General features: G+C 39.9%; 1 protein-coding gene across 2 annotated transcripts in view; it reads right to left on the bottom strand.

Annotated features, from left to right (window-relative positions):
* Positions 1-27194, bottom strand: part of col4a5.S (collagen, type IV, alpha 5 S homeolog) — a 148873-nt gene that overhangs the window by 5998 nt on the left and 115681 nt on the right. For both annotated transcript variants that reach the window (XM_041575195.1, XM_018232969.2), the window contains 15 exons: positions 26767-26906; positions 24829-24955; positions 24587-24667; positions 19439-19537; positions 19297-19347; positions 18812-18997; positions 10022-10155; positions 8617-8689; positions 8228-8299; positions 7778-7906; positions 6815-6913; positions 5121-5333; positions 4727-4904; positions 3925-4039; positions 1431-1603 (listed from right to left, as the gene is read on the bottom strand). In XM_041575195.1, the coding sequence (XP_041431129.1) occupies positions 1431-1603; positions 3925-4039; positions 4727-4904; positions 5121-5333; positions 6815-6913; positions 7778-7906; positions 8228-8299; positions 8617-8689; positions 10022-10155; positions 18812-18997; positions 19297-19347; positions 19439-19537; positions 24587-24667; positions 24829-24955; positions 26767-26906 (1870 nt within the window). The remainder of the gene's footprint in view (positions 1-1430; positions 1604-3924; positions 4040-4726; positions 4905-5120; positions 5334-6814; positions 6914-7777; positions 7907-8227; positions 8300-8616; positions 8690-10021; positions 10156-18811; positions 18998-19296; positions 19348-19438; positions 19538-24586; positions 24668-24828; positions 24956-26766; positions 26907-27194) is intronic.

The raw sequence follows: 27194 nt of genomic DNA, 5'->3' as shown, positions 1-27194 counted from the left end.
TCCAAATATTTCTGCACGATGTTCCTTTAGGTACATGTTTAACCTCTGCCTTTGCCATGAAAGCAGCTCTGCTTGTGTTCAGCAACCAATGTATTCACGAGACTGGGATGCCCCAGCGCAAGTTGCAGAACACAGACTGTAAAAGCCATTGTTCCAGGCACAGCCCTCAATGCCAGGCCAAATCGAAGTAGAACCCTAGGCAAGCCCCACCACCCAATCACCCCCACTCCTGCCACAATAAGGTGACAAGCAGAGAGAAGTGGATTGAGGGGGTTGTTGGGGGATAGGGTTAAGGAGAGGTGATGAGTGGGTCACCGTTAATGCATTGCCACTCCCTCAGCCAGCCAGGTAGCTGAAATGATAGGAAAGCAGAACTAGTGGCAGAGAGAGAAGGTACATGCCTAGTGCCCCTTCTGTTGCACTGTAAACGTACCTCTTCTGCCTACTCCTAGTTCTGGCAATGACAGCCCTGCCTTCAGTGGCCAAAATATGATAAAACATGGCAAAATGCTGTACCAAGCAATAACTGTATAGGTATGGGAGTACCATTACATATTCATAAACAAGAATCACACAGAACCTCTCATTTCTAAATAAAATGTTGTCTCATTTCTAAATAAAATGTTTCTGAGCAATGTGATAGTAACACATGTGAAAAAAGGAATATACTGTGCACAGAAAGCTTTGGGATGGGATGTTACTATTGAAGGGAATATTTAAAAAAAATAAATGCAGTTTATGACGATCTGAAGGACAAGTTAAGTGTACTCACTAGAGCAGGGTCCTCAACTTTTTTACCCATGAGCAGCATTCTACTGTAAAAATAGTTGGGGAGCAATGCAAGCATCAAGAAAGTTCCTGGGGTGCCAAATAAGGGCTGTGATTGGCTATTGGTAGCCCTTATGTGAACAGGTAACCTACAAGAGGCTCTGTTTGGCAGTACAACTGTTTTTTATGCAACCAAAACTTGCCTCCAAACCAGGAATTCAAAAATTAGCACCTGCTTTGAGGCCACTGGGAGTAATAGCCAAGGGGTTGATGAGCAACATGTTGCTCACAAGCCACTGGTTGGGAATCACTGAACTAAAGGTTACCAATTTGTTAGGCACCCCCCAATAAATACAATCAATAACCTTGGACCCCAGGACAATGCACCCCTTCTCTAGAAAATGCACCTAAAGGCACTGCACCGCCATCTTCAGTGACTGGGTGAATGCAAATTAGCAATTGTATTAACTATGGGCTCACTAATAAATTGGCACCCTCCAGTGAATAACACTATTTCTCCAGGGCTCCAGTTAGTGACCTCCAGGTACATTTCCTGTAGTATTATTTTCGGGAGCAGTACAGTGAAGCGTTTTATCATTGGCTTTAAATAATCCACTGCAGGCTGTGAAATACCATTATAATGTGTGTATTTATTGCCTTACCTAAACATTTCAGACATTTCCACTGTGGCCAACCAAAAACTGTACGAATTGGCATAGTAATTGCAGGTTCCCCGGCCGTGACATTCAATGAAAGGCGCGGATCGGAATTCTTCCAAGCAGGATCCAGGTGATGCCAGAGCTTGTCCTGAGCCTTCAGCACCGGCACTTGTATGCTACAAATAGGACAGAGACTATTAGTCTGGTAGTTACAATAACTGCAGGTTGTAAGCAATGACTGAAATTCATCCCTGTTACTTTTACCTTCTTTTCCTCTGCCTGTGTTATTCTAAGATGTTGCTTATGTAACACTAACTTTAATAGCTATTACTACTGATTCATTAAGGTAACATACAGTATTTACTGTAAATTAGCCAACTAATAATTTCCCATTTGTACTGAATAACACTTTTTGCAATTCTACCAGGGCTGCAAAAAAATCAGCTCTGTAGTATTACTGTATGCCATTTAACTATAACCTTGTTTTTTCTTTCTTCTAAGGCAGCCATAAACTGGGTGATATCTACTACTCAGTGAGCCAAACAGAAGCATATTGTAGGAGGGGCCACCTCATACATTAGGAATTGCAAAAAGCATTACGGAATGCACATTTTTATTCTGTTTATATAGCATCCTATATGGGTAATTTAAAATTGTACCCCTAAAAGGAGAACTAAACCCCCTTTCTAATAAAAACCCCTACCCTCCATAGTCCGCCCTCCCTGCTCCCCCCGCATAGGAGTTGAAACAAGTAAATACCCCTAAGCTGATATTACCCCTTGTTGCAGAGTCAGCGCAGTGGAGTTCACGGGGGTTATCTTTAGCCGATTCAGTAATCTTCGGGTCTTCTTCTGGTGCTTCGGTAATTTTCATCACTTTCTGTGCATGCGCAGTTGTGGCTAACTGGGAAAATGCTCCAACTGCGTATGTGCTGATACAATGCTTCTTTACTGGGATTACTGAAGCGGCTAAAGATGGCCCCCGTGAGCTCCGGCTATGGGTTATTTACTTACATTAACTCCTATGCAGGAGGGAGCAGCGAAGGGGGACTATGGAGGGTAGGGGTTTTTATTAGAACAGGGGTTTAGTTCTCCTTTAATGCTAATTTTTACTGAAGCACTTGTAGTTGGGTACTTGCTACACTCTGCACCTTGCATAATATATAAAAAAGCAGCCTTATGATGTATAACACAGCCCAAGCAAATGCAAGGCAGCCCTTTCTATTTCACCTGCAGTATAGTAAGTCATAAGTACAGAGCTCATTTGCAGCCTGTGCCCATAGGGCCTCTCTAACTTGCACATCATCGAGATGGGTGTTGGGAGAGGGGCATCTAGATGCCTCCTTTGTACACCCCTAATGAACAGCACTGGCAGACAAAGCTATTTTCACTACATTTAAAGGAGAAGTAAAGTCTAAAATAGAATAATGCTAGAAATGCTGTATTTTGTATACTAAACATTAACATGAACTTACTGCAGCAGAAGCCTAATTAAACAAATGATTTATGTTTTCAAAGTTTGGCGCAGGGGGTCATCATCTTGTAACTTTGTTAAACATCTTTGCAAGACCAAGACTACGCACATGCTTAGTGTGGTCTGGGTTTCGGTTGGGAGGTTAAGCTTAGGGATAGTCATAAATTATAAATACACAAAAAGTCAAATAATATCTGCCATAGAAGCCAATACAGCAAGACTGATGATAATAATCAGAATATGCAGAATATACTGCACTGGGTCTGCAGATACAAATCTCTACACAGTCGCCAACTGCTTTACAGGGAAACAAACAAAGCTGCTTAAGGTCAGGGAAGTAAGGTGGGGGGCTACCCCTGCCATTTGAAAGTATGGATAGTTTCCCTGCAGAGCAGTTAGCGACCATCTGAAGTTTCCTATCTGCAGCTGTCAGAGCAAGTAAAATGAAGGAGGAATTTCACTGCATACCATCAGGTTTATTATAAAAACGGTACACATTTTTTGATTAAAGTATATTGGAGATAAATTTGCTTTCCATTAAAGAAAGTAAAAATTGGATTTTACATCCCCTTTAAGAGTGCAAAGATCTGCAGTTATTCTGCAAAGTGCAGGGCAAGATGTAAATGTGTTAAAAAAATGATCCTTCCTCACCCCAAAATGCCTACCATATTAATGGCTGGATCAGTCACTGCAGTTCTCGTTTACATATGCCGTATATTATTTACCTTTGCAAACAATATCTTAGAAAAATCCTGCAGTAGTATTATTGTTTCCCATATTACCCATTAGTTGTTAGTCCCATCATACTCAGTTATAGCAAGACAGAGATATAGGAGTGTTTGCTTGTTTTACTAGACTAATAGGATATGAGCTGTAGAGATGGCAGAATTTGGTGCAAATGGGAAGGGAGCATTCTCATTGTAGACTACATGGAAACAAGGCTTTAATGTTAGCAAAACCAGATGCAGGTTTTACAACCAGGCTGCTCATCCCTGGAACAATGTACATAATTCATAAATCTTACCATCATGAAAGAGTATCCAATCCAGAGAGAGGACCAGCCTTGTGGGCATTGTGGGATTTGTATTGTCTGGCTGTGGACTGCAATCACCATAGCTGGAGCTTCACAAACAGCACACCTAAAGCATTCAAAGAAAGCAAGAGCATATTATTATTATTATACATTTATAAAGTAAAAATATATTTGCACATACATCAAACCTACAAAGGCACTGCGTATCTTGACAGCACTATATAAATAAATGATGATGATGAAATAACATATACAATACTAATTGATGCAGGAACTAAAGAAGGACCTGCCCAATAGAACTTACGTTCTAAACAATATTAAGAAATGTGCACCTCTCAAAGACTTAATCAAAAAATCATACTTGATTTTTGCATTGAGAACAACAACAGACTGAATGCTAGCCTAACCATCTGCCATAATAGTTTGCACAGTTGCTGGCACAGGCAGTTGCAACCAAGCAGGGTGATTTTGGAAGTAAGAGCAAATAGGAAGAGCAAATAAATAGCAAAAATCCATAACTGTGGAGAATTTCCTAATACTGACTTTAGCACCACCTGGTTTGTACTTGCAATGAACTACTGTATTTACAACCTTATGATTTGTCAATAGAGAAAATACACATTTTGTGTGTACTCAATAGTACACACAGTTCAAAGACTATAATTGTTTTAGTACACTAAATACACCTAAATATGAAAGTATCTCAAATAATCGAATTGCTAGTTAAAATTTAAAATGTGTCCTGTTTTATGCACCAAACAGGAGCAACACACTAAAAGATGAAGTATATTACCTGCTAATGAATGGCTGAATATCCCTCCCTCTTAAAGGATCCATGCTCATAGGCATAGGCTCCGGCGTGGACAGCCAGTAGGAATAATCATTTCTTGAAGCAAAGTTACACACGTTATTAATGTTGCAGAACATGAAAGGCATTGTGCTGAAGCGGCGGAGGCAGCTGCCAGCGGTACCTGTGCAAAAAAATGTGTTCTGTTAATTAAGAACCAGATTAGCTGTCATGGAGTATAGCTCCAATACCTAAACTATGGCACTTCAGCAGCTGCTCAACACAGCTCACCCACTTCTACCTGCTTTCTATTACCCTAAACATGCTCAGCTTAGAAACGACAAGGCGAGTGTAACATGTAGGTGTCTATAATAACATAATTGAAGAAACAGTGTTTTACCCAAATCTTGTCCGTGTGCCCTCTCATTTCCTTGCACATACAGTAGGGAATAGCCATCATAGATACTGGTGGTTCCAAGCGGACAGCCTGGGACATCTGTTGATTGACTGTGCCGGGTCATAAGGAATCCATGAGCAACAGATCCTAGCCCAGAGGGGCCAGGAGGACCTTGTAAACCGTCTGGACCGGGTGGACCATTAATTCCTCGAGATCCTTTCAAAATGAAAAAACAATGTACAAGTGTAAAATGAAAGCAACAATAGTAAAAGCAACTAAAATCTGTTATTTAATATGGAAACTATTTTGGCGAGTCTGATCCAATCAGAACACACCAAGTAAACTAATGTCTGTACACAATGCATTAGTTGATTCTTTATTCATGCACAATTCGTCTTTGTATTCCAAAGACCATCAGACTAGGTGCCATATTAAAGGGGTTGTTGACTTTCCAACAATTTTTTTTAGTTCATTTGGTTTCAGATGGTGCCACAGAAATAAAGACTTCTTCCAATTATTTCCTATCTTCTATTTGTGACTGTTTTTCTAATATTGAAGCTTAAAGTGTCATTTTTACCCTTCTTATGTCTTTCTAAAACAGCTTGGGGGGGGGGTCACCAACTCTGTAACTGTTCTAAATTTATACATTAGTTGATACATTTCTTAACTTTGACCATTACCTTCTTAAATGATTTAATCTATTAAAAGCAGCTGTTATAATTTATACAATAGTTGCTAATATTTGACAGATGCTGCTGAAAAATGATCAATCAACTAATATAACAAATTGTAACAGTTCAGAATCTGCACCTGGATTACTAAACTGCCAGACTGAAACACCAGGGAGAGGAATGTTAAACTTTAATTTTGAAGAAGAATCAACAACTGAACTGGTGTTTGGAAGGTGAACAACCCCTTTAACTGCAACTCCATTGTCCAGCTTCCTACTAACTACAATGTATAAAGCCTGTACATTTTTTTAATAGACCTGTCCTTCTATGAAAATTACTGTATATAATGCTATCCACAAAACCATACTCCTTACTACATTCTCCATAGGTGACAGTTCAGCACCAGGTTGATACATATGCCATATGCCCTCTTTGAGAAGTCCAGTCAACTGGACATCATACCAGACAAGAGGGAGGAAGAATAGTAAAGATAACAAATATATATCTATATCTATATATCTATATATATATATATATATATATATATCTATATATATATATATATATATATATATATATATATATATATATATATATATATATATATATATCTATATATATATATATATATATATATGAAATACAATGGTTGCTATCAATTAACACATTTGCCATTTCAGTGTCTCCTGTACATGAAATAAAGTATTTCCTTTTTTTAAGACCATATAGCTACAGCTCTCATGTTTTTGTAAGTACAATACAGTTACCTGCAATTGACACTGGATGTATACTGGTTACAATTATAAGTATACTCCATCCAGCTAAACAGGGGATGAACACAATTGACATGTTAACCTCAGCTACAAATACACAGATGTACTTTCCCTTAACATGTAATTTTGTACATACATCGGGTAAGACAGGAGTCGATGGATAACCCACTGGGGGAATGGGAGTGTATGACAGAATATAAATGAATAAGTAACATATCATGTAAAATGATTAACTACATGCTGTACTTCTCACCTGGTTGGCCTGGTGGGCCACGTTCACCCTTTCTTCCACTTTGTCCCTCAAATCCAGGGAGTCCATCTCTGCCAGGATCTCCAGGGAGACCCAAAGGACCTTTCAGGAAACAATAAATAGTATATATTATCTAGGGATGCACCAAATCCTGAATTCGGTTTGGGATTCGGCCTTTCTCAGCAGGATTTGGATTTAGCTGAATCCAAGTGACTGGTCAAACTGAATCCAAAAAAATCATGGCATTCGACTTTTAGTCACAGAAACAAGAAAGCTAATTTTTTTTTTAACCATGCACTGGTGGGCACGGGTCTCTTTTCCCTTCATTCCCCTAATTTACATGCACATTAGGGTTCGGATTTGGTTTTGCATTCGGCTGATTCTTTCACAAAGGATTCATGATTCTCCTGAATCGTAAAATCGTGGATTTGGTACATATGAGACCATTTAACATATAGGAATAATGTCAAAGAAACTGGTGTAATATCGCCCTTAGTCGAATGAATTTCAGGTATCTTACACCCTTGCTCCCATCCAGAGCTTAAATCAGGAAAAAAGGATTGTGTAGGGGTAATGATACCTACACAATCATTACCCCTACACAATCCTTTTTTCATCATTTAACATATAGGCAATGCAAGTCATTAATTTACAGATTAATAACAAGTAGACCCAATACAGAGCCCTGCATTACACATGCACTTAGAACTTCAGTCCACTTACTCTCTGTAGGATCATTCAGACATTTATCTGACTAGATACAAAGAAAATGTTCAGGATTGGCAAACTTTAGTTTAGAAAGCAAATGTTTAAACAGTGCTGTCAAATGTACAGTAAGTGGACCCCATCTACCACTACTTGTGTCTCAATAGCTATAGCCTTGCATACAAGGCTAGAGTTAGTTGCTTGTACTGTGCATTCTCCTGAATGAAGACTTGTGCAGACAACAATAACCTAATAAACTACCTGGAAGTCCGGGTGGTCCAAGGGATCCTGGAGGTCCATTTGCTCCTGGGCGACCGGGGGGACCTGGCAGACCTGAAGCTCCTTTGATCTCACGGTATTCTCCTTTAGGCCCAGGAGGACCTGGCAAACCTGTTTGGTGAAGCACAGATTTAGTGATAGCATAAGGAACCCCTGGTTCATAAACCATTAAGTCCAAGATGGTCTGTAAAGAACAATACTGTTCTGTTAAATATCACACTGTGTACACACTAGGTTTAACATAATTTTTATTACTGAATTATGTTATAATAATAAACATAATTAATGACAGGACTAGAAAGAAAAGTGATATTGGATATTGGTAAATTATTGGTTATTGTTGAAGAAATAACCCAAACATTGTATGCAAATACACCTAGTGATGCAGTAGCCATTTATAAAGTAGATGTAACTGTAAAACAATATTCTCACCCATATCACCTGGGAGACCTGGTTCACCTTGAATGCCACCCAATCCAGGAGGGCCACCTGGTCCTTTCATACCTTCAACAGACATAAATAGTAAAGTCTGTTCAGTTATATTTCAATAATAACCTTTAAATATTTATATTCTTATAATCACAGATGTCATCGCATAAATTGTTGTTTAGTGATGTCACATGACTCAATGAAACTTGTATATCATTAAAAATGCATCCCATACTGTAAAACATGAAGATATTAGAAATCACATGGCCAGCATAAGAGCAGTTAGCCTTTTATTTTTATGACGTCACAGAACTGCTTTGTGAATTTTAATATCTTCATATTTTGCAATGGGGTTACATAATTTCCTATTTAGTCCCCTCCCATGAATATACCTGGGAATCCTGGAACACCAGGAACACCTTGGTCACCTTTCATCCCATTAAGACCTGGTCGTCCTGGGTCACCCTGCAATGGACAAGACAATTTGAATGTGCTTGAAGCATGCATTAAATATGCAAATTTCCCCCACCTATAAGATTTGAAATAGATACTTTCATGAAATAAACAACAGTGTTCTGGCTTTCTGCAATCTACTTCCATTCACTGCTTTCAGCCCTATACTAATAATGAACCAGCTAAAGAAAGTTTCCTTGTTATTAGTCCCAATTCTAGTAATACAAATAATGATGCATGGTTTGCACAAGAGGAAATTCAAAAGAGACTAGAACACGTAAAGACCGGATGGTATTCAACCCAGGGTACTAAATGAGCTTAGCTCTGTGATGCCTTACTTAATTTTTCAGGATTCATTGAGGTCTGGCATGAGACTGGTGCCGCTATTAAAAAAGGGATCCCGTTCTCAGCCTCAAAACTATAGGCCGTTTAGTCTGACGTCAGAGGTAGGAAAACTTTTCGAAGGAGTATTAAGGGATAAGATATTTGACTTCATTGCAAATAATAATACTATGAGTTTGTGCCAGTATGTTTTTATGTGTAATAGATCTTGCCATACTAATTTAATTGCTTTTTATGAGAAGGTGAGCAGTGACCTTGACTGGATGTAGTCTACTAAAGCATTTGATACAGTGTCACACAAAAGGTTACTGGTTAAATTAAGGAATGTTGGCCTGGAACATAGTATGTGTACCTGGATAGAGAACTGGCAAAAATTGGACCAGTGTTGTAAGTGGAGTACCTCAGGACTCTGTACGTGGTCCTTTGCTTTTCAGCTTGTTTATTAATGACATGGAAGAGGCATTGAAAGTACTGTTTCTATTTTTGCAGATAATACTATAACTGCAGAATGCAGATCTATAACTTCCATGCAGGATGCTGTCACATTGCAGAGTGATTTGACTAGAAAACTGGGCAGCAAACTGGAAAATGAGGTTCAATGTTGATAAATGTTAGGGTTTGCACTTTGGCAAACATAATATAATGTGAGTTATACACTAAATGGCACTGTGTTGGGAGTTTCCTAAAAGGAACAGTAAAACCAAAAATTAAGTGTTTTAAAGTAATGAAAATATTAGGTACTTCTGCACTGGTAAAACTGTGCTTAACTACACACAGATTTAATGCAGTATAAAACAGACCTGAAATTCTGATCAGCCTCACAGTACCCCTTGAATGTTATCGGCAAATTGTAATATACAGTATACCCCATAATTAAAGGCATTTATCTTCATGAGCAGGAGTTGTTATAGTTATTTTTTATTGAATATCACTGCATTAATATTCACCCAAGACCAGCTGGGAAAGGAGCAATGTGACATGAAAGCCTTTTATAACACTCACTGGGAAACCACGTGCTCCTGGTTCTCCTTTAGTTCCTGGAAATCCAGGCTGACCTGGAAGTCCAGGGTTTCCTTTTTCTCCTTTAAAACTTCCCTCACCAGGGGGACCACGGGCACCTTCTAGGCCAGGAGGACCTTAATTTGGAAACACTAATATTAGTAACATATAATAACAATAACATATAATAAAATGACATGAAATACACCATAATGTTTTGGTGTAGGGTTGTATTTAGTTATATTTTTTAAGGTTCCTTAATTTGTGGACACTTTTACATAGTTATATTCAATACAGTATATTGTGAGTCAGTCCCTAAGCTCAGTAAGTGACAGCAGCACAGAGCATGTTTAGTGAATCAGCAGAAAAGAAGATGGGGAGCTACTGGAACATGTTTGAAGGCACAGATCTTCCCTGATATAGGCAACGGTTGCTTTGGGTTGGTACAGAATTCCAAAACATAAGAAGCCACACAATTGTGAATTCTTTGCAAATTGTCTTGTGGCGATAGCTCCAGGGTTCCCAATTGTCAAGTACCTGGGAACAGCAGACTGGGTGGGTTAGGGCAACTATACGGAAGTGCAAGGAGTATGTTTGGACCCAAGTACCTTTAATAAATGGCATCAATATATGAATAATTTGCAGCCATTTTAGTACAACTGCACTTGTGGCTGTGTTTTGTAAATGAGGCTTAAGATTGTAGCAAGTCTAGACTAATTATTTAATTTTTGTTTAAGGTTACATTCACTTTACAGACTTGATCAGATCTTGTTCACAGCAGAGCAGGAGTAGGTATGATTGAAACCTCAGGCCTTGCAACCAAATGGATGATATGAGGTGTCAGTTCCCATGGAGTCCCCCAAAAATATTTACTAAAGTCAATGGATTTGTCATTTGCCTAGTATAGATTGTAACATAACCTATACACCCCCACACAATATTCTATTCCACTGTAAAATAAGTAAGAATGCATTGAATCTAGGATTCTGTTCAGGATGCAGCCAAGATTCAGTCTTTTTTCAGCAGGATTCAAATGAATCCAAGTGCCTAGCCTAACCAAATACAAAAAATCAGTTTTTGTCCAACAAACAAGGAAGTCAAAAAATGTTCCCCCTTTCTTACCCTTATATACATATGCAAATGGGATTCTTTTGAATACTAAATAGAGGATTTGGTGCATCCCCATTGCAAATTCTAAATTTAGTACTTCCACAAGTTGACTGGCCTGTGTTGATAACCTTATATTACAATACTATCACACATAAGGTGACTGATTATAAGTTACTTATTTTTCTGGTCCAGGCTGCTAAAGCCCTTATACCATGGAGGATATCCAGAATTCTCGGGACCTTGGGTTTTCTGGCTAATGGATCTTTCCGTAATTTGAATCTTCATATCCTAAGTCTAATAGAAATCATGGAAAAATTAAATAAACCCAATAGGCTTGTTTTGCTTCCAATAAGGATTAATTATATCTTAGTTTGCATCAAGTACAAGGTACTGTTTTATTATTACACAGAAAAGGGAAAACTTTCTTAATAATGGGTTTCCAGATAATGAATCCCATACTTGTAATGTGTTGTACGTACAGATTTTTTTATATTCAATTTTGAAATCTGACATGGGGCTAGACATATTGTCAATTTCCCAGCTGCCCCAAGTCATGTGACTTGTGCTCTGATAAACTTCAATCACTCTTTACTGGTGTACTGCAAGTTGGAGTGATATCACCCTCCTCCCTTTTCCCCCCCAGCAGCCAAACAAAAGAACAATGGGAAGGTAACCAGATAGCAGCTCCCTAACACAAGATAACAGCTGCCTGGTATATCTTAGAACAACACTCAATAGTAAAAACCCATGTCCCACTGAGACACATTCAGTTAAATTGAGAAGGAAAAACAGCAGCCTTCCATAAAGCATTTCTCTCCTAAAGTGCAGGCAAAAGTCACATGACTGGGGGCAGCTGGGAAATCTACAAAATGTCTAGCCCCATGTCAGATTACAAAATTGAATATAAAAAAATCTGTTTGCTCTTTTGAGAAATGGATTTCAGTGCAGAATTCTGCTGGAGTAGCACTATTAAATAATGCGTTTTGAAAAAAACATGTTTTTCGATGACAGAATCCCTTTAAATATGTAATAAAAATAAAGAATTAAAAAAAACAGTAATTTCTTTAAAGGCAGGTCCACCCAAATTATGGAAAAAATTAAAGAAATACAGTTCTTAGCAACATTCCAAATATGTATTAATTGCAAATTATTGTCAGTGATTTTAAAGTGGTAAATATATTTTCTTTTCAAAACAGATTCCATGTCTACTCCCTTTACTGTCTGCTAGACTAAGAACTAAGCAGCAGAAATCTACTCTCCATTAGCCAAGACCCTAATTCCCACAATGTCTTATGGTGAAGTGTGCTAAACAAGCTCACATGTACATTCTGATTATATCAGCAATAGTGTTCCTAAACTGAAGGTTTTTAGAGGCTCTTGGGCTACACATACAATGAGCTGGGTTATTGAATATTATGTATGAATATTAAATAGAAAAAAGCATGCAATGAAACAATATGGCACGTTGGTATCTAACCTGGATAACCTGGAAGAGTGTCACCAATGGCCAAAGATCCATGTTAGAAAGATCACCACACAGCATAAAACAAGACGACTAGTTAAAATACATTACAGACCAAAGCCATATTAAAACAGCAAAAACATGTTTTGTCATTAAATATACAAAGCCATTGCGCTGTAGGAATATCAGGCAGGGAATACAGGCTGGATATGTTAAAGAGAAATACATTTGGCATGGCAGCTGAATATAAACGCTCCATTCATTAAAGTCTAATTCAGCAGGATATAAGATATTCACTGACACCACTGTGAGTTCTGAATGATTTACAATGAGTGGAGTGGATTTTTCAGAATGATCTGGATTACAGGTCCTTGTGGATGCCTTTCCTTTCAACAAAAATAGCAGGCACATTTTAATGGAAAGCTCTGCCTAATTACGAGATCTGTTCAGGCAGGGACGTTCCCACATATTGTGAGATCATTTAATGGAGTGCAAACCCCACTTCCACAAGTCTGGTTAAATTGACACACTGGCCTGACTTTAACCCCTCTATATTTTAAAAAGAAATAAGTAAAATGTAGTATTGTATAAAAGACCTCTCCACAGAGAAAGAGATCAATTCTACTCCCACCCACTGATAATTTAAGTGCATTAAATAAGATTATTATATCAAATAACTACTAAAGTAAACTACATAGGATGGAAGAGGTAGCTGGGAATTGTAGTTTATCAACTTTAGCCCTACAGTATTAAGACAACTTGTGTATATTAGCTATGACAGTGGCACAGCTAAGATCCAATGGGCCACAGGGTTGCATTATGTAACTATACAACTGCCACTATACATCTGCCTGACAATGTGTCCTTTGTATTGGGTTTTTACACTAAAAATGCGGTGCCAGTGAATGGATTATATAACAACAGTAAACAAAAAGTTAGGCTGAATGGGCAACTAAAGCTCAAAATGTTTCAATGCAAACTGATTGCTCTACAGTTTTGTTTGTACAGCAATGCCTGTGCCTTTGTGATAGCTGCCCATATAATCAGAAGTTCTGCCAGTTTTGATATAGTAGTGTTTAGCTTGCACTTGAAAGACCTCTGTCTTCTAAAGAAGTTAATGGGAAACTATTAGCTGCAAGACAAGCTGCTCCTTTAAAAAGCACATTATGAAATATTCACATATTAGAGTATCTACTGAGTAGCCATGTGCTTCGAACACCTTGTAATATGATTTGGACATGTCCAACAGTGAAGGCTGAAAACTGTTCTCTTCCATGGGCAGCAGATTAGGCCTCTGTTGACCAAATGGGCAAAAGTTCTTTCTGTTCATATCAATATCACCTTGTTGATCAATATCTGATCAAGGCTCATCAGATTGGACAGAAAATTCATTTTGGAAAGGTGTACATATGGATGTTCAGCCAACCACTCTTCATGACCCAATAGGTCATCTCAACTTTGCCCAGTAGGCCAATTTATGGACCTTAAAAGGAGTGGACCCACCAGGGTTAAGCTGATCTATTGGTAAATATGCAGTTGTTGACCAGTAGATCTCCAAAGCAGAGAACTGGCTACATCCTTTATATGAAGTATGTGACATTTTACAGTAGCAAAGCAGCACATAATTGCTATAATAATACATATTTTAAGCCAAAATGAGTACTACAACTGTTTACTCTGCTCTTATGTGAGTCAACAGTACGAGTCATGTGCACTAAATTTAAGCCTCCATAAGGTACGAGCAGCCTGTTATTTAGTTTTAGCTTTCCTTTAAAACCTCAATGCATGCACATAGTAGCTATTCAATAACATAAAGTAAGTTATCTTTATTGAAAAATATACAGTCACAGGGGAATTTCTACTGTTGTTACCAAGGGAACTAATGCAATATGCCAAGGAATCCCCTCAAAAAATTTTCAAGATGGCAGTACAGGAACACCAAACCTATGGGATGCAGGATACTGTTTAGTTTTGGGGACCTAGGGGTTCGGCCTGATACACAACCAGATAATCTTCTATAATTGAAAATGGAGGGGTTACTAATTTGGTGTTGTTGGCCAAAGACAGTGGTAGCCTTATCACGTTTAATCTGCTGAAATTTGCCATACAGATGTAGGAATAATTCTGCACTATTATTTGAAGTAATTCAATTTTATATTATATTTATATCATGGGCAGAAATGGGTAGCACTTCTGGATTGCAGAACTGAGGTCAATCTAGACAAGGGGACTATACGTGAGGAGTTTATTTTTTTGTATATGTTCTCATCACGCCTGCATGGTTTCCTTATGGTACTTCAGTTACCTCTTATACATACAGGCAGCATAACAGGCTCCTAAGGGTAAAGTAATTGGGTCTGTAAGCTCTACTGGTGCAAAGGATGATATGGATGAAAAAGAATCTTTATAAAGTGCTGTATCACATATGTAACACTATGTAAATAAGGATAAAAATTTTGTTAGGAGTCAGTATAAGTTTCAGAGCAAAGAACACCCAGAAGAAAGCTAAGTGAAGGTGTTGTTGGATGCAACATGGCTGTTATAGATTTGGGGCCAAGGAAAGTGAAGATATTGTTGGATATAACTGACCTTGGTGGGTGCAGATTTGGGGCATGGTCCAAACTGTTCATAATTTCTATCCTGGAATGTTGGGAGAGATGCACCATGTATAACAGGTGGCAAGAGACAATGGGGCAGATTTACTAAAGGGCAAAGTGGCCATCACTAGTGAAAATTCACCTGAAATCCCATCCACAGGGACATCGGGAATTTACTAACAGGCGTAGACAATTCGCTACCAAAAGAGGCTGTTGCTAACGCAGTTTCAGTGACATAAAATATTGTAAAAAAACACTGAGACGTTTTTTCATTTTTCAAAGCGGGATTGCCTTCAAAAGTCCTAAATATTAAAGATTTTTGTGTTAACATTTTTTTTTTCAAACCATTTGAGGGGCATACCAAATTTGTTTTGGGATGGGCTCATGTCTAGGGCATTAGAGGATCTCTTTTGTCTTTATTATGCTTCCTTGGACATTTGTAATAAATGGCCACTTCAAGCATTTGCACCAACATCTCTAATAATGTTGTCTATACGACCTATATGTACCCGCCCTATTCAAATTGACCTAAGTGAAAGAGTACTAAGGAAGTTACGATAGGCAGAATTGAACGCTAACAAAAGAAATGCTTGAACTGACAAATTAACGCTAGCGAAACTTTGCCAACGTTCGGCTGCAGAGACGCAACTTCATATTTTAATGAATTATCATAGTGTTAACGAAACACAAGCCTGGCAAAGTGGCGCGAAATGTGGCAAATCGTTCGCTGATGAAAATTCGCCTTTTATTGAATTTGCCCCAATGTAGACTGAAGAAAAATATATGTATGATAACATTTCTTCCATAGCGCTATATGTTGCACATTGGCCATGGTACAAGTGGTTTGGAACAGCACCAATACCATAGCATTAAAATGTGTAAACAGTTTGTCAATGTTTGTTATATGATATAATGACTTTCTAATCATGGATGTTCTAACTGGCTCATCAAAGTCTGCTACATGTCTAGATGCCTTATGGAACTCATTTATTTCCAGGTATTTTTTATAGTAGAAAAATATTGATAATTAGTATTGGAATTTATACATATAATGGGCAAGATTTCCTTTTGCATTTGGGCTTGAAGTTTTTCATTAACTTTGCCTGCCATTTAAAACATAAACATGTATAAGGTTATGGAGGAATAGATTGGCATACTATATAGGACAAAACTGTACTGGTGCAACGTTTACCCAAAGTGGACTCACCACCTGGCTGACTTATTTTTCTCCAAAAATTGCTGCACTTTATCAAATAAACTAGATGGCACTGAACTAAACTATCAAGACTAATTCAATCATAACTGTGCATGCAAAATCTAGGATTTAAGGGCTGACCTTGAGGGCCTGCGAGTGACATCACAATTCAACAATCCATTTCCATATTCATCATTAGACGCAGCAGGGGAAATAGCGAGATTGTTAGAATTACCATTATAGTAACCCATTGCATTTTATTTTGGTGCTCCACAAACACAGGTAAAACCAAACTATTATCCATAAAGCTATACATGTATGAAATAGCAATTCTTCTCTTGCTCAGAGATACCAAATGGAGGTTTTGAAATGGAAAACTGTGCCATATACACCCGAAACACAAATGCATTCATAATTAAATTTTTTTCGCCAGCAGAGAACATTTCCTTTTTCTACATATTATCAATGTTTCAAATCTGTTTCAATAATAGTCATGACTATTTGTTTTATATATTGCTGAGTTTATCAGCCTATCACTTTTGTTTTAAGTGCAAGCAAATCACACTGTCTCTTCTGGGTAGACATCACAGATTGGGAATAATAATCAGTCAACAATTTCCTTGATGAAAGAAACTGACTTCTCTAAGAGATAAACAGCAAGTCAGGTACAACCAATCTGTGAGTAATGTCTGCTTGCAGCAGCAAAAAAGTGTTATTGGGAATATATGACAATATTTTGAGTGTATAATTGCATTCACAATATACACTTAACCTTTTTGATCTTTTGGAATTTTTTTTAAAAATATTATAGGAAGCATTTGTGAAACAGATCTCGTTATTATATATGGAGCAAAAAAAGACTTCTATGAGTGCAAGAAACAAAGGAGAATTGATGATTTCAAGTCCTCAGTAATAATAGCTTGTTTTGTACCCAGTGACACATGCAAATTTAAGCAGGACCACAGGCTATTCTTCCACTAAAGCATGCAGCAAATGTGACCTGCAAGGAGAGCATGACTGAGCCATAATATTCTAGAAGGTGCTCTATCACAAGGATACAATTGATTATATCCAGGGTAAGTCAAGTTGGAAATTCAAATGTAAATGTAAAATTTAGAATTACTCTTCTCAAACCCGGTATATTAAGGGGCACATTTACTAAGGGTCGAATATTCGACCCTCGAACTAAAATCCTACGAATTCGAATATCGAATTTGAAGGATTTACCGCAAATCCTACGATCAAAGGAAAAATCCTTCGATCAAACGATGAAATCCTTCGAATCGAACGATTCGAAGGAATTTAATCGATCAAAGGATTTTAATCGATCGATCAAAGGATTTTCCTTCGATCAAAAAAACCTTAGAAAAGTAATGGGGAAGGTCCCCATAGGCTAACATTGTACCTGGGTAGGTTTAAACTACCGAAGTATGTAGTCAAAGTTTTTTTTAGAGAGACAGTACTTCGACTATCGAATGGTCGAAATAGTCAAACGATTTTTAGTTTGAATCGGTCGAATCGAAGTTCTTAGTAGCCTATTTGATGGTCGAAGTACCCAAAAAAATACTTCAAAATTTGAAGTTTTTTTACTTCGAATCCTTCACTCGAGCTTAGTAAATGTGCCCCTAAGTGTATTTCAGGTAGGCAATCTAAATGTAAATATAAAATGTAAAGTGCTGCCCAGTGAATATTATGGGCATGCTCTCCTTTTTCTTGGGTGCCATGTGCAAGCACTAAATGGAAAGTGAGAGATGGATGTTCGGTGGATTCCTCCTTCTAATGCAATGGGATGGATTCATATATAGTGCATACATGAGGTTCATACAAATATACAAGCAACTTATTTTTCTCATGCTTCAATGCCCCCCTGGATTTCATTCAACAGTGTTAAAGGCAATGATTCTGGATGATATATGTGCCCAGGCTATTCACTGACAGAGTGACCATAAATAACAAACCTCAGGCTGTGATAAATATTGTGCTCACTAGATTTTTTCAGTGATATCATGCCAACATTTGCATAAGACAAGTACCCTGTCTTTTGCTGCCAGCCATTAGCCTTTCATTGGACATTGGGGTGTATTTTTAAATGACGCATAGCTCTATTTTCTTTTCTAAACCATAATACTGTATATAGGTCTGTGACATTTTGTTTTATTAAAACTGCTTTACTCTGTTTTCAGTTGTCTATCAGCAGATTTAAACGCTGTAATGCTTTATAAAGCAGTTACGTTGTTGAGTACGCATTTTAGTGTTGGATGAACACTAAAACAATACCATTTTAAATAATAAATATTAATATTATCTTTGAAGAGATAACTTTTTTGGGAGACTTGGCATGGAATGCCATTTATTTGAGGTACTGTCACTAATTTGCTGGCAATAAAAGCCAAGATAACATGCAATGTTGCAGTGCATATTGTTTATACCTGGTCTTCCAGAGGGACCTACAGGCCCAGGATCTCCCTTGGGTCCTTCTGTCCGTGGCCCTGTTAGGCCAGCTTGTCCTGGAGGTCCTTGTGGCCCAGAAGATCCCGGAAAGCCTTGATCTCCTTTGAAACCTGGAAATCCGGGGTTTCCAGGGGTTCCAGGAAGTCCTGCATCACCCTTTGGACCTGGGAACATTAAATTTATTATGGTATATAAATAGCACAATGTGAGCAAGACACAAGACTCTTGTGAGTTTCATTCTGGGTTGTAATGTTATCATCATTCCTATAATCGAATATTCTTTTGAACAGGGAAATAAGCAGGAACCAAGTCCGCTCTTGTGCAACAATTTTGCCATTAAAGGTTTTGGCTGTGCAGAATAAAACCTCTGACACAGAGTAGGAAATCAGATAATAAGTACATATAATACAATTTTAAATAATCTAATGTAAACCATAATATGAGAAGAAGAATAAAGTATTACCTAGACTTCCTGGAAGGCCAGGTAACCCTGGTGATCCAAAACCTGGCAAACCTATATAAAGAAGTAAAGAAAGTTAAATCCAGTAAAGAGCCACTCAATAATATTTGGCATTCATATGCTTTTAGGCAAATCAGCTTCTCACCTGGTTCTCCCTTCAAACCAGAAGGCCCAGGAATTCCATCCTGACCTGGTTGACCCTTTTCACCAGGAGGTCCTTGAAGTCCAGGACGACCTGATTCACCTATAGACAAAAAAATTGATCAGATTAGAAAAGCATGTCTTTGTCTAGTGCCGAATACCAAACCAAAACTAAACCCTAATTTGCATATGTAAATTAGGGGTGGGGATGGAAAACATTTTTTACTTCCTTGTTTTGTGACAAAAAGTCACGCAATCTCCCTCAACATCCCTTGATTCGGTTCTGCCGGGCAGAAAGGATTCAGACGAATCCTGCTGAAAAAGGCCGAATCCTTGCCGAATCCCGAACCCGAATGCTGGATTCAGTGCATCCCTATTCAGAGCAAACTGGTTTAAAACAACTAAATCAGGTTAGTGTTGGCAAATATCTCATATTAACTTGCCTACACACAGGAGGATTTACAGAAAGAAGAGGATCTTTTCAAGATTTTGCTAAGAAGGGGTGACCCTTGAGTGAACAAATGGATCGCCGATAGGGTCACACAGAGCTATAGGGCTCTTCCAATTAATATTTGAGCCCTGATTACATATTGCTCAGGGTTGGCATTGTTTAAGTCCATACACAGGTTAAAATGCTCTGTAGCAGCTACTAAGCTAGCACCCATAGCCCATATATGGCCAACTTTATCTTTTTCTATAAATGACATGATGTGACCTCACAATGCACAAAGCATGTAAGAAGGTGATTGGATTGTGTGCATAAGAAAATGTATTGAATGTGTAAAGTGAATGTGAGTGCTGTAAAAATGTTAAAGTAATGTTAAAGTGATTGAAAGTGTTAAATGTGTTGAAAGACTGTAATGTGTAAAATGTACCACAAGATGGCAGTGTTGTCATGTAACTGGATGGTAAAGGTTCCATGCTGGGTAATAGAGGGAAAGCACATGTACAGTATTGAGAATAGCACATGAACAGTAAGTGTTAGGGTAGTGTTTAATTGAAGAAGGTATTTAAAGGGGAGACACACCCAAAGGGTTGTTCACATGCATTTGGATTAAGATAGAGAGAGGGCACAAGTGTGAAATACTAGGTATTTCAGATAGTTAGGACTATTTAGCATGGGTAGTTAAGACCCCAACGAGGAGGTAGTGGAATATGTGCCAAGGCTAAGCCAGTGAGGGTGCAAGTGGAAGTTATAGGAAAAAGGACATCCTGAAGGAGGGGGAAAAGAAAAGTCCTATCCGGAGTAGGCCAGAGGGGCATAGGTCGTATGCCGGACTGGTAGGACCGGAAGGTGTCACAAGAAAAGTCCTACCCTGAAAGGTCAGTGGTGCACTGGCGTGGTGTCAGCCCGGCTGAAGCAGGGAGGTGGTGAGTAACCCTGGAAAGGGATGTCCTTCGGAAGGTTTCGGGGAAAAACCTTTGTATATTTGGAGTGTCGGCTTAGCCAGCAAAGGAGAAGTGTATCATTGCCGTGGATTGTATATCTGTATGCCCTGATGTGTGGAAGAGTCATCTGATGAAAGAAAGTGTGTCCAAATAAACAGTTCAAGTTTGTTTTATCATCAAGAGTGTGGACTTCAATCTTTGGATCAAGTTGGGTTTCCATAGTGACGGTGTTAACCCTTAACCCCCCTTACATAATTTGGCGCTGCGAGCAGGGTAAGGAAGAGTATGTGCTTTGGGAAACCCCTGTGAAGACCTGGATGTATGTTTTGAGACTGTGTATTGCGCTGTTCCCTGATTTGGCTGGCTACAATTGATGTGACCGGAAGAGCATATATCAAGTAACGTACTTGCCTGGCAGGAAGTGGGCAAGCAGCCTGGGACCCATTTTCGCGCCACAGGAACAGGAAACAGTAGTGTGGCCATCTTAAAAGACTAAAGACTGTGAGGTGTGGCGCAGTGCTGTGGTGCCGTGAGTGGAAGAAGCAGAAGCACTTGTAACCATGCAGAGTACCTCCGCAACTGAGATGTCGGACAAACAGCTGGCCGATACCGGACGCCGGTTCATGTGGACTGGTATCTTTGCACAGAAAGTTGGCCGGAACGGAGCCACCGTGATGGTTCCCATGTGTGGGAACTGCGGCGATGAGGCCCAGTGGTCGGATGTGCGGGCGGCTGGACATTGCCCGGTTTGTACCCGGGATTACTTTACTGGCCCGGTCTACCTCAAAAACCAGCTATCGGAGTCGATGAAGGACATCGACCGGCGCCTGACGGCATGGGAAGCCTGGCGCCTCACCGTACCGGAAGGTGAAGCTGCACGGATCGCAGGCAAGATGGCGGTGACTGGACCGCTGAGCTCCGATTCAAGCCACGAGGCTCCACCGCCCTATATCGTGAAGGATGGCGGTGTGGAAGCGCCTGCCCCGCGCCCAACCTCGGCAGCAGGTATGATGCATAAAGCGTTGCGCACCAACGTCATGCCGTGGCATACTAGCAGTCGCGGTACGCTACCGAGTGTCCCCATACCCCCAGTGGTGCAGGATTCCATCGAGCGGGTGGATTCCTGGCTAGATCCGCACAGTGCCGGAGCATCAGAAGGGGCCCCATGGGAGGAGGATTGGGAGGCAGAACCCCGTGCAGAAAGTACAGAAGGCGCCGCATCTGTAACGGCGGTACCCGCAGTAACCGAGTCGGTTAAGGCGGTGGTTCCCGAGGTGGAGCAGAGGGTGTCACCTCCAGGGGAGCAGAGGGTGTCACCTCCAGTGAGTGTGTTATCGTTGGATGTTAGACCCCGAAGCAGTGTGTATCAGTCACCACACACCCAAATGGTGAACGATGAAAGCACATTTTGGGTGCTACCTGGGAAAGCCCAGGAAAAAGAATTTCGGGCCGTGTCCTGGGTTCAAAAGAAGATCAACCTGGAGATTAGTAAGAAATGGGGATTCTACATGCCATACGCCCCAGAGTATGTGTTTGACGAGATTGAGAAGAATTTAGAAAAATGGGTGCGGCAGGATATTCTCTCATATCTGAAACTGGATGAGTACAGTTTGGTGCACCCCGATGGTGATACTCGGAAGAGGGCAAAAGATCTCCTGGAGGAGACCGTTCCCATGTGGTGGCAAGGGCGCACCGTGATGCGACACTATGTACGAAGTGTGACCAAGCACACCCCAGAGCGGCACCTCAGTGTCGATGTACCCTTGGAGGGTGGAGGTACTGTTGAAAAACCTCACCCAAGGTACTACATATCGTTTGTAAATACCAAGAATTGGTTCACTCGGATGATTTGAGAACAGAGACTGTTAGTTGATTGCACAGAACTGTTGGTGAGTGCAAAGTTTTTGCACTTGGTTTTGAACATTTCAAAGGATTACCCAGTCGGGGTAATCCATTCAGACTTTATGTTTGGAACTTGTTTCGCATCCAGTTGGAGGATGCATCATACCCTTAGGTTGAAGTGGTTACCCAGTCGGGGTTAACCGTGGACTTATTGTTCAGTTATACAAGTGTGCCTTGTTCTACAGTTTTATATTGAAAATTTTACTAACCTTATGAAGGTAATAAGGTTTTGTTACTAAAACTAAGTTATTTAAGCAAATGCAAACTTTTGTGTCTGTTTCATTATTCATGTGTGATTGGTTGTGTGCACGAGGACGTGCTTGATTTAAAAGGTGTCGAGTGTAAGAAGGTGATTGGATTGTGTGCATGAGAAAATGTATTGAATGTGTAAAGTGAATGTGAGTGCTGTAAAAATGTTAAAGTAATGTTAAAGTGATTGAAAGTGTTAAATGTGTTGAAAGACTGTAATGTGTAAAATGTACCGCAAGATGGCAGTGTTGTCATGTAAATGGATGGTAAAGGTTCCATGCTGGGTAATAGAGGGAAAGCACATGAACAGTAAGTGTTAGGGTAGTGTTTAATTGAAGAAGGTATTTAAAGGGGAGACACACCCAAAGGGTTGTTCACATGCATTTGGATTAAGATAGAGAGAGGGCACAAGTGTGAAATACTAGGTATTTCAGATAGTTAGGACTATTTAGCATGGCTAGTTAAGACCCCAACGAGGAGGTAGTGGCATATGTGCCAAGGCTAAGCCAGTGAGGGTGCAAGTGGAAGTTATAGGAAAAAGGACATCCTGAAGGAGGGGGAAAAGAAAAGTCCTATCCGGTGTAGGCCAGAGGGGCATAGGTCATATGCCGGACTGGTAGGACCGGAAGGTGTCACAAGAAAAGTCCTACCCTGAAAGGTCAGTGGTGCACTGGCGTGGTGTCAGCCCGGCTGAAGCAGGGAGGTGGTGAGTAACCCTGGAAAGGGATGTCCTTCGGAAGGTTTCGGGGAAAAACCTTTGTGTATTTGGAGTCAAGTTGGGTTTCCATAGTGACGGTGTTAACCCTTAACCCCCCTTACAAGCACAAATAACAAATTGCAACTCTGTTTCCAAAAAGGCTGTAAAATGTAAATACAAAAATAATGGGATGATTTGCAAATAATTTAAACCCTGTATTTAATTGCAAATATTAAAAAGAAAACATATCAAATTATGAAACTGAAAAATATATGCTTATTTTGAATTTCATGAAGGCAACACACTTCAAAAAAGTTGGGACAGGGACAACAAAAGACTGGAAAATGGTGTAATGCTAAAAAGAGCGGATCCCAGAGATGCTCATTATCTCACACTGAAGAAAGGGAGGGTACATCACTCTGTGCATGGGGGCAAATTCTCTTTTTACTTACACTTTACATAGTATCCCAGCTTTTTTAGAAACAGGGCTGTACCATCATTCACTAGTTTTGGATATGGGACAATATTTATCATTTGTTCACTAATATAAGCAAATTTAATTCTGAGGTGAGGAAAACAGCAAATATCTGAATTCCCACAGTTCTTTATGTAATTCTGGATAACGGATCCCCTACCTGTATTGATATTAATTTCCTGAAACTACCTAAAGAAGGTGCATAGCTGTTTCTTAACCAATTCTTGGACACAAAGTTGAGAATAATACTTAATTTGGGTCCCATGAGAGGTTAGGAAGCCATGATTTAGGGTGACTGCACCTACTTTGTGTACAGTGGTAGAGAAGAAATCAAAGACTGATCAATGATTCTTCTCCTAATCAGTGCTCAGGTTTTAAATATTTGATACATACTTTCCTGAATTGTTACAATTGGTACAATAATATTTAGTCTCTCTTACCCCGAATGCCTGGAGGCCCAGGTAACCCAGAGTTTCCTGTGGGCCCATCAGCTCCTTTAGGTCCTGGAGCTCCTGGGCTGCCTGAAAGAATTACAAATACAAACATAAGAATAATAGCAGATAGTATAAACCCCAGAATCCTCTGATATTGAGAAGAAGACCTTGTATTTTCTGGTTATAAGCATATGAATAATGAAATTATCTTTTGGTAAGTCATTAGAAGCAGTGCCAGTTCTTCTTACCTGGAAATCCTGGAAGACCTGGATCTCCTTTAGGTCCTGTAATCCCTGATAGGCCGGGCAGTCCTGGGTTTCCTGGGTTACCTTTAGCACCAGGGCTGCCTGGAAAGCCATTTTGCCCTGGTTCACCCTGAAACATGAAAGTTCTGAACTAAATAGGTGCATAATACACTTTCTAAAGAAATAGTTAGGCCAGGGTTGGACTGGGGGGCCCACCAGGCCTGCAGCCTCAGGGGCCTCTCCACACCAACCCCCAGGCCCCCCAGCCGCAAACTCCTCAGTGTCTCCGATACCTCCTGCCCCTCCCCCCGCCCATGCATGCATGCATGCACACACATATGTTTCCCGTCGCTGCAGCGCGACTGGAAAGAAAAGCAAATGCAAGAGCAGGTCTGGTTTTTTTCCTGGTGTCCCGCCAGAGCAGTCCTACCATGAGTTGGGCACTAAGACCCTGTATTTGGTAATACCAGTTGCTAAGAGATTGCTTGATTTATTACAGGAATGACCTGCAATACCACAAAAAGTACTTCAGCCAAATGGGCAAGGAACTTACTGGGCTCAATGTGATACTGTATATCATATTCATCTTGCTCATGGTACAAAGAAAACAATAACAATAAAAAATAAAAAAAATAAACGCTGCATAATGTGCAGTGTGCACCATGCCTGTTTGGCCTGATCCACAGAGCAGATCCATCCCTTTCCATCCTAACTTCTTGATCCTTAAAATCTTCATAATAATGTAATGTTTAAATTGGACATATAGAAGGATTTGGTGCTTTAATATGTCTTATTTCAGTTCGGTTTTCAGATACTTCACCAGAAATAAAGACTTTTTAAAACTACTTTTCTGTGTGACCGTTTTTCTAACATTGAAGTGTAATGTGTAACATTTTTCACCTTCCTAGTTCACACAAGGAGATTCGGGGAGATTTAGTCGCCCGGCGACTAAACGCCTCTTCTTCTGGGCGGCAATCTCCCGAACTGCCTCAGCGTGTCTTCCCATCCGCTATAATGAAAAGTCGCCTGTGCTAAAGCACACGTGTCGCTTCATTTTCCGAAGTAGCCTCACGAGGAAACTTCGGGCGAATTCGGAAAACGAAGCCCTGCGAAGCCCTGCCTTGGGGGCCATGATGGCTGCTGGTACAGAGGGGGGGCTGCCTTGGGGGCCATGATGGCTGCTGGCACAGGTACAGATGGGGGGGACTTGGGGCCTGCAGTACAGTATAAATAAATATGGCTGGGCCTGGGCTCATTGTTGGCTGCTGGCAGTGTGGCACAGGTACAGATGGGGGGGGCTTGGACCTGCTGCCTTGGGGCAATACTGATGGCTAATGGCTGCTGGGCTGGCACAGGTACAGGTGGGATTATAAATGCTGTTTGGTTGCTGGTGGTCTCTCATTATGGCAACCAAAAAACTGTTAGTCTTTGAGGCTATATTTGTTCTTGTTACTTTTTATTGCTTATCTTTCTATTTAGCCCTATACATATTCCAGCATATCATTAAAACCACTGTTTGGTTAATAAGTAGTGATGGGCGAATTTATTCGCCAGGCGCAAATTCGCAGCGAATTTGCACGAAACGCCTGCGAAAATTCGCGGCAATTTTTTTTTTTAAAAAACGGACGCTGGCGTCAAAAACGGGCGCCGGCATCAAAAAAACGTCGCCAGCATCAAAAACGAGACGCTGGCGCCGTTTCGCGAATTTTTCGCCGTTTCGCCAATTCCGCGCGAAAGTCGGAGGGAAGTACCTCTTAAATAATTACCTTAATACCTCTTAAATAATTTTTTATTAGTTTAGAAAGCTTCTAATAATAATACTGGCATGTTTTGGAAATGTCTCAATGTAACCTTAATTTTGTTATCCCAGCACAAAATTTCTACATATTGTTAGGAAAAAAATAGGAATAGGAATCAATTTCTTTAAATAATCTATCTTACCTTTTGTCCAGGCAAGCCTGGGATGCCAATTCCTGAAATGCCTGGATCACCTTTTTCACCTTTTAGTCCAAAAAACCCAGGAGACCCTGATACTCCAGGTCGTCCTGGTTGTCCAGGGGAACCTTTAGCACCAAGTGGCCCTGAAAAGGAGTATTAAAAAACTTAATATCATCATATTTTAAAATGACGACTCAACAAAATCTGGAGAACTGATGCATTAACCCACAGCTGTGGGAATGCCCCCCCCCACCACCACAATAGGGTGCCCCAAATACAGAGTACAAGAGTATTGTGAATTGCAACATTCTAGTTCCAAATGTTCTTGGACCACCAAAGCAGGGTGGTTGTTATGGCTTTCTTATACATATACATGTAACCAAGCTGTGAGATAAGGGGACTAGAATAAAAACATGGGCTTTAATGAAAAA

The sequence above is a fragment of the Xenopus laevis genome, chromosome 8S (assembly GCF_017654675.1).
Source record: "Xenopus laevis strain J_2021 chromosome 8S, Xenopus_laevis_v10.1, whole genome shotgun sequence".
NCBI classification, from domain to species: Eukaryota; Metazoa; Chordata; class Amphibia; order Anura; family Pipidae; genus Xenopus; species Xenopus laevis.
This window is presented reverse-complemented; position numbering and strand designations above follow the sequence as displayed.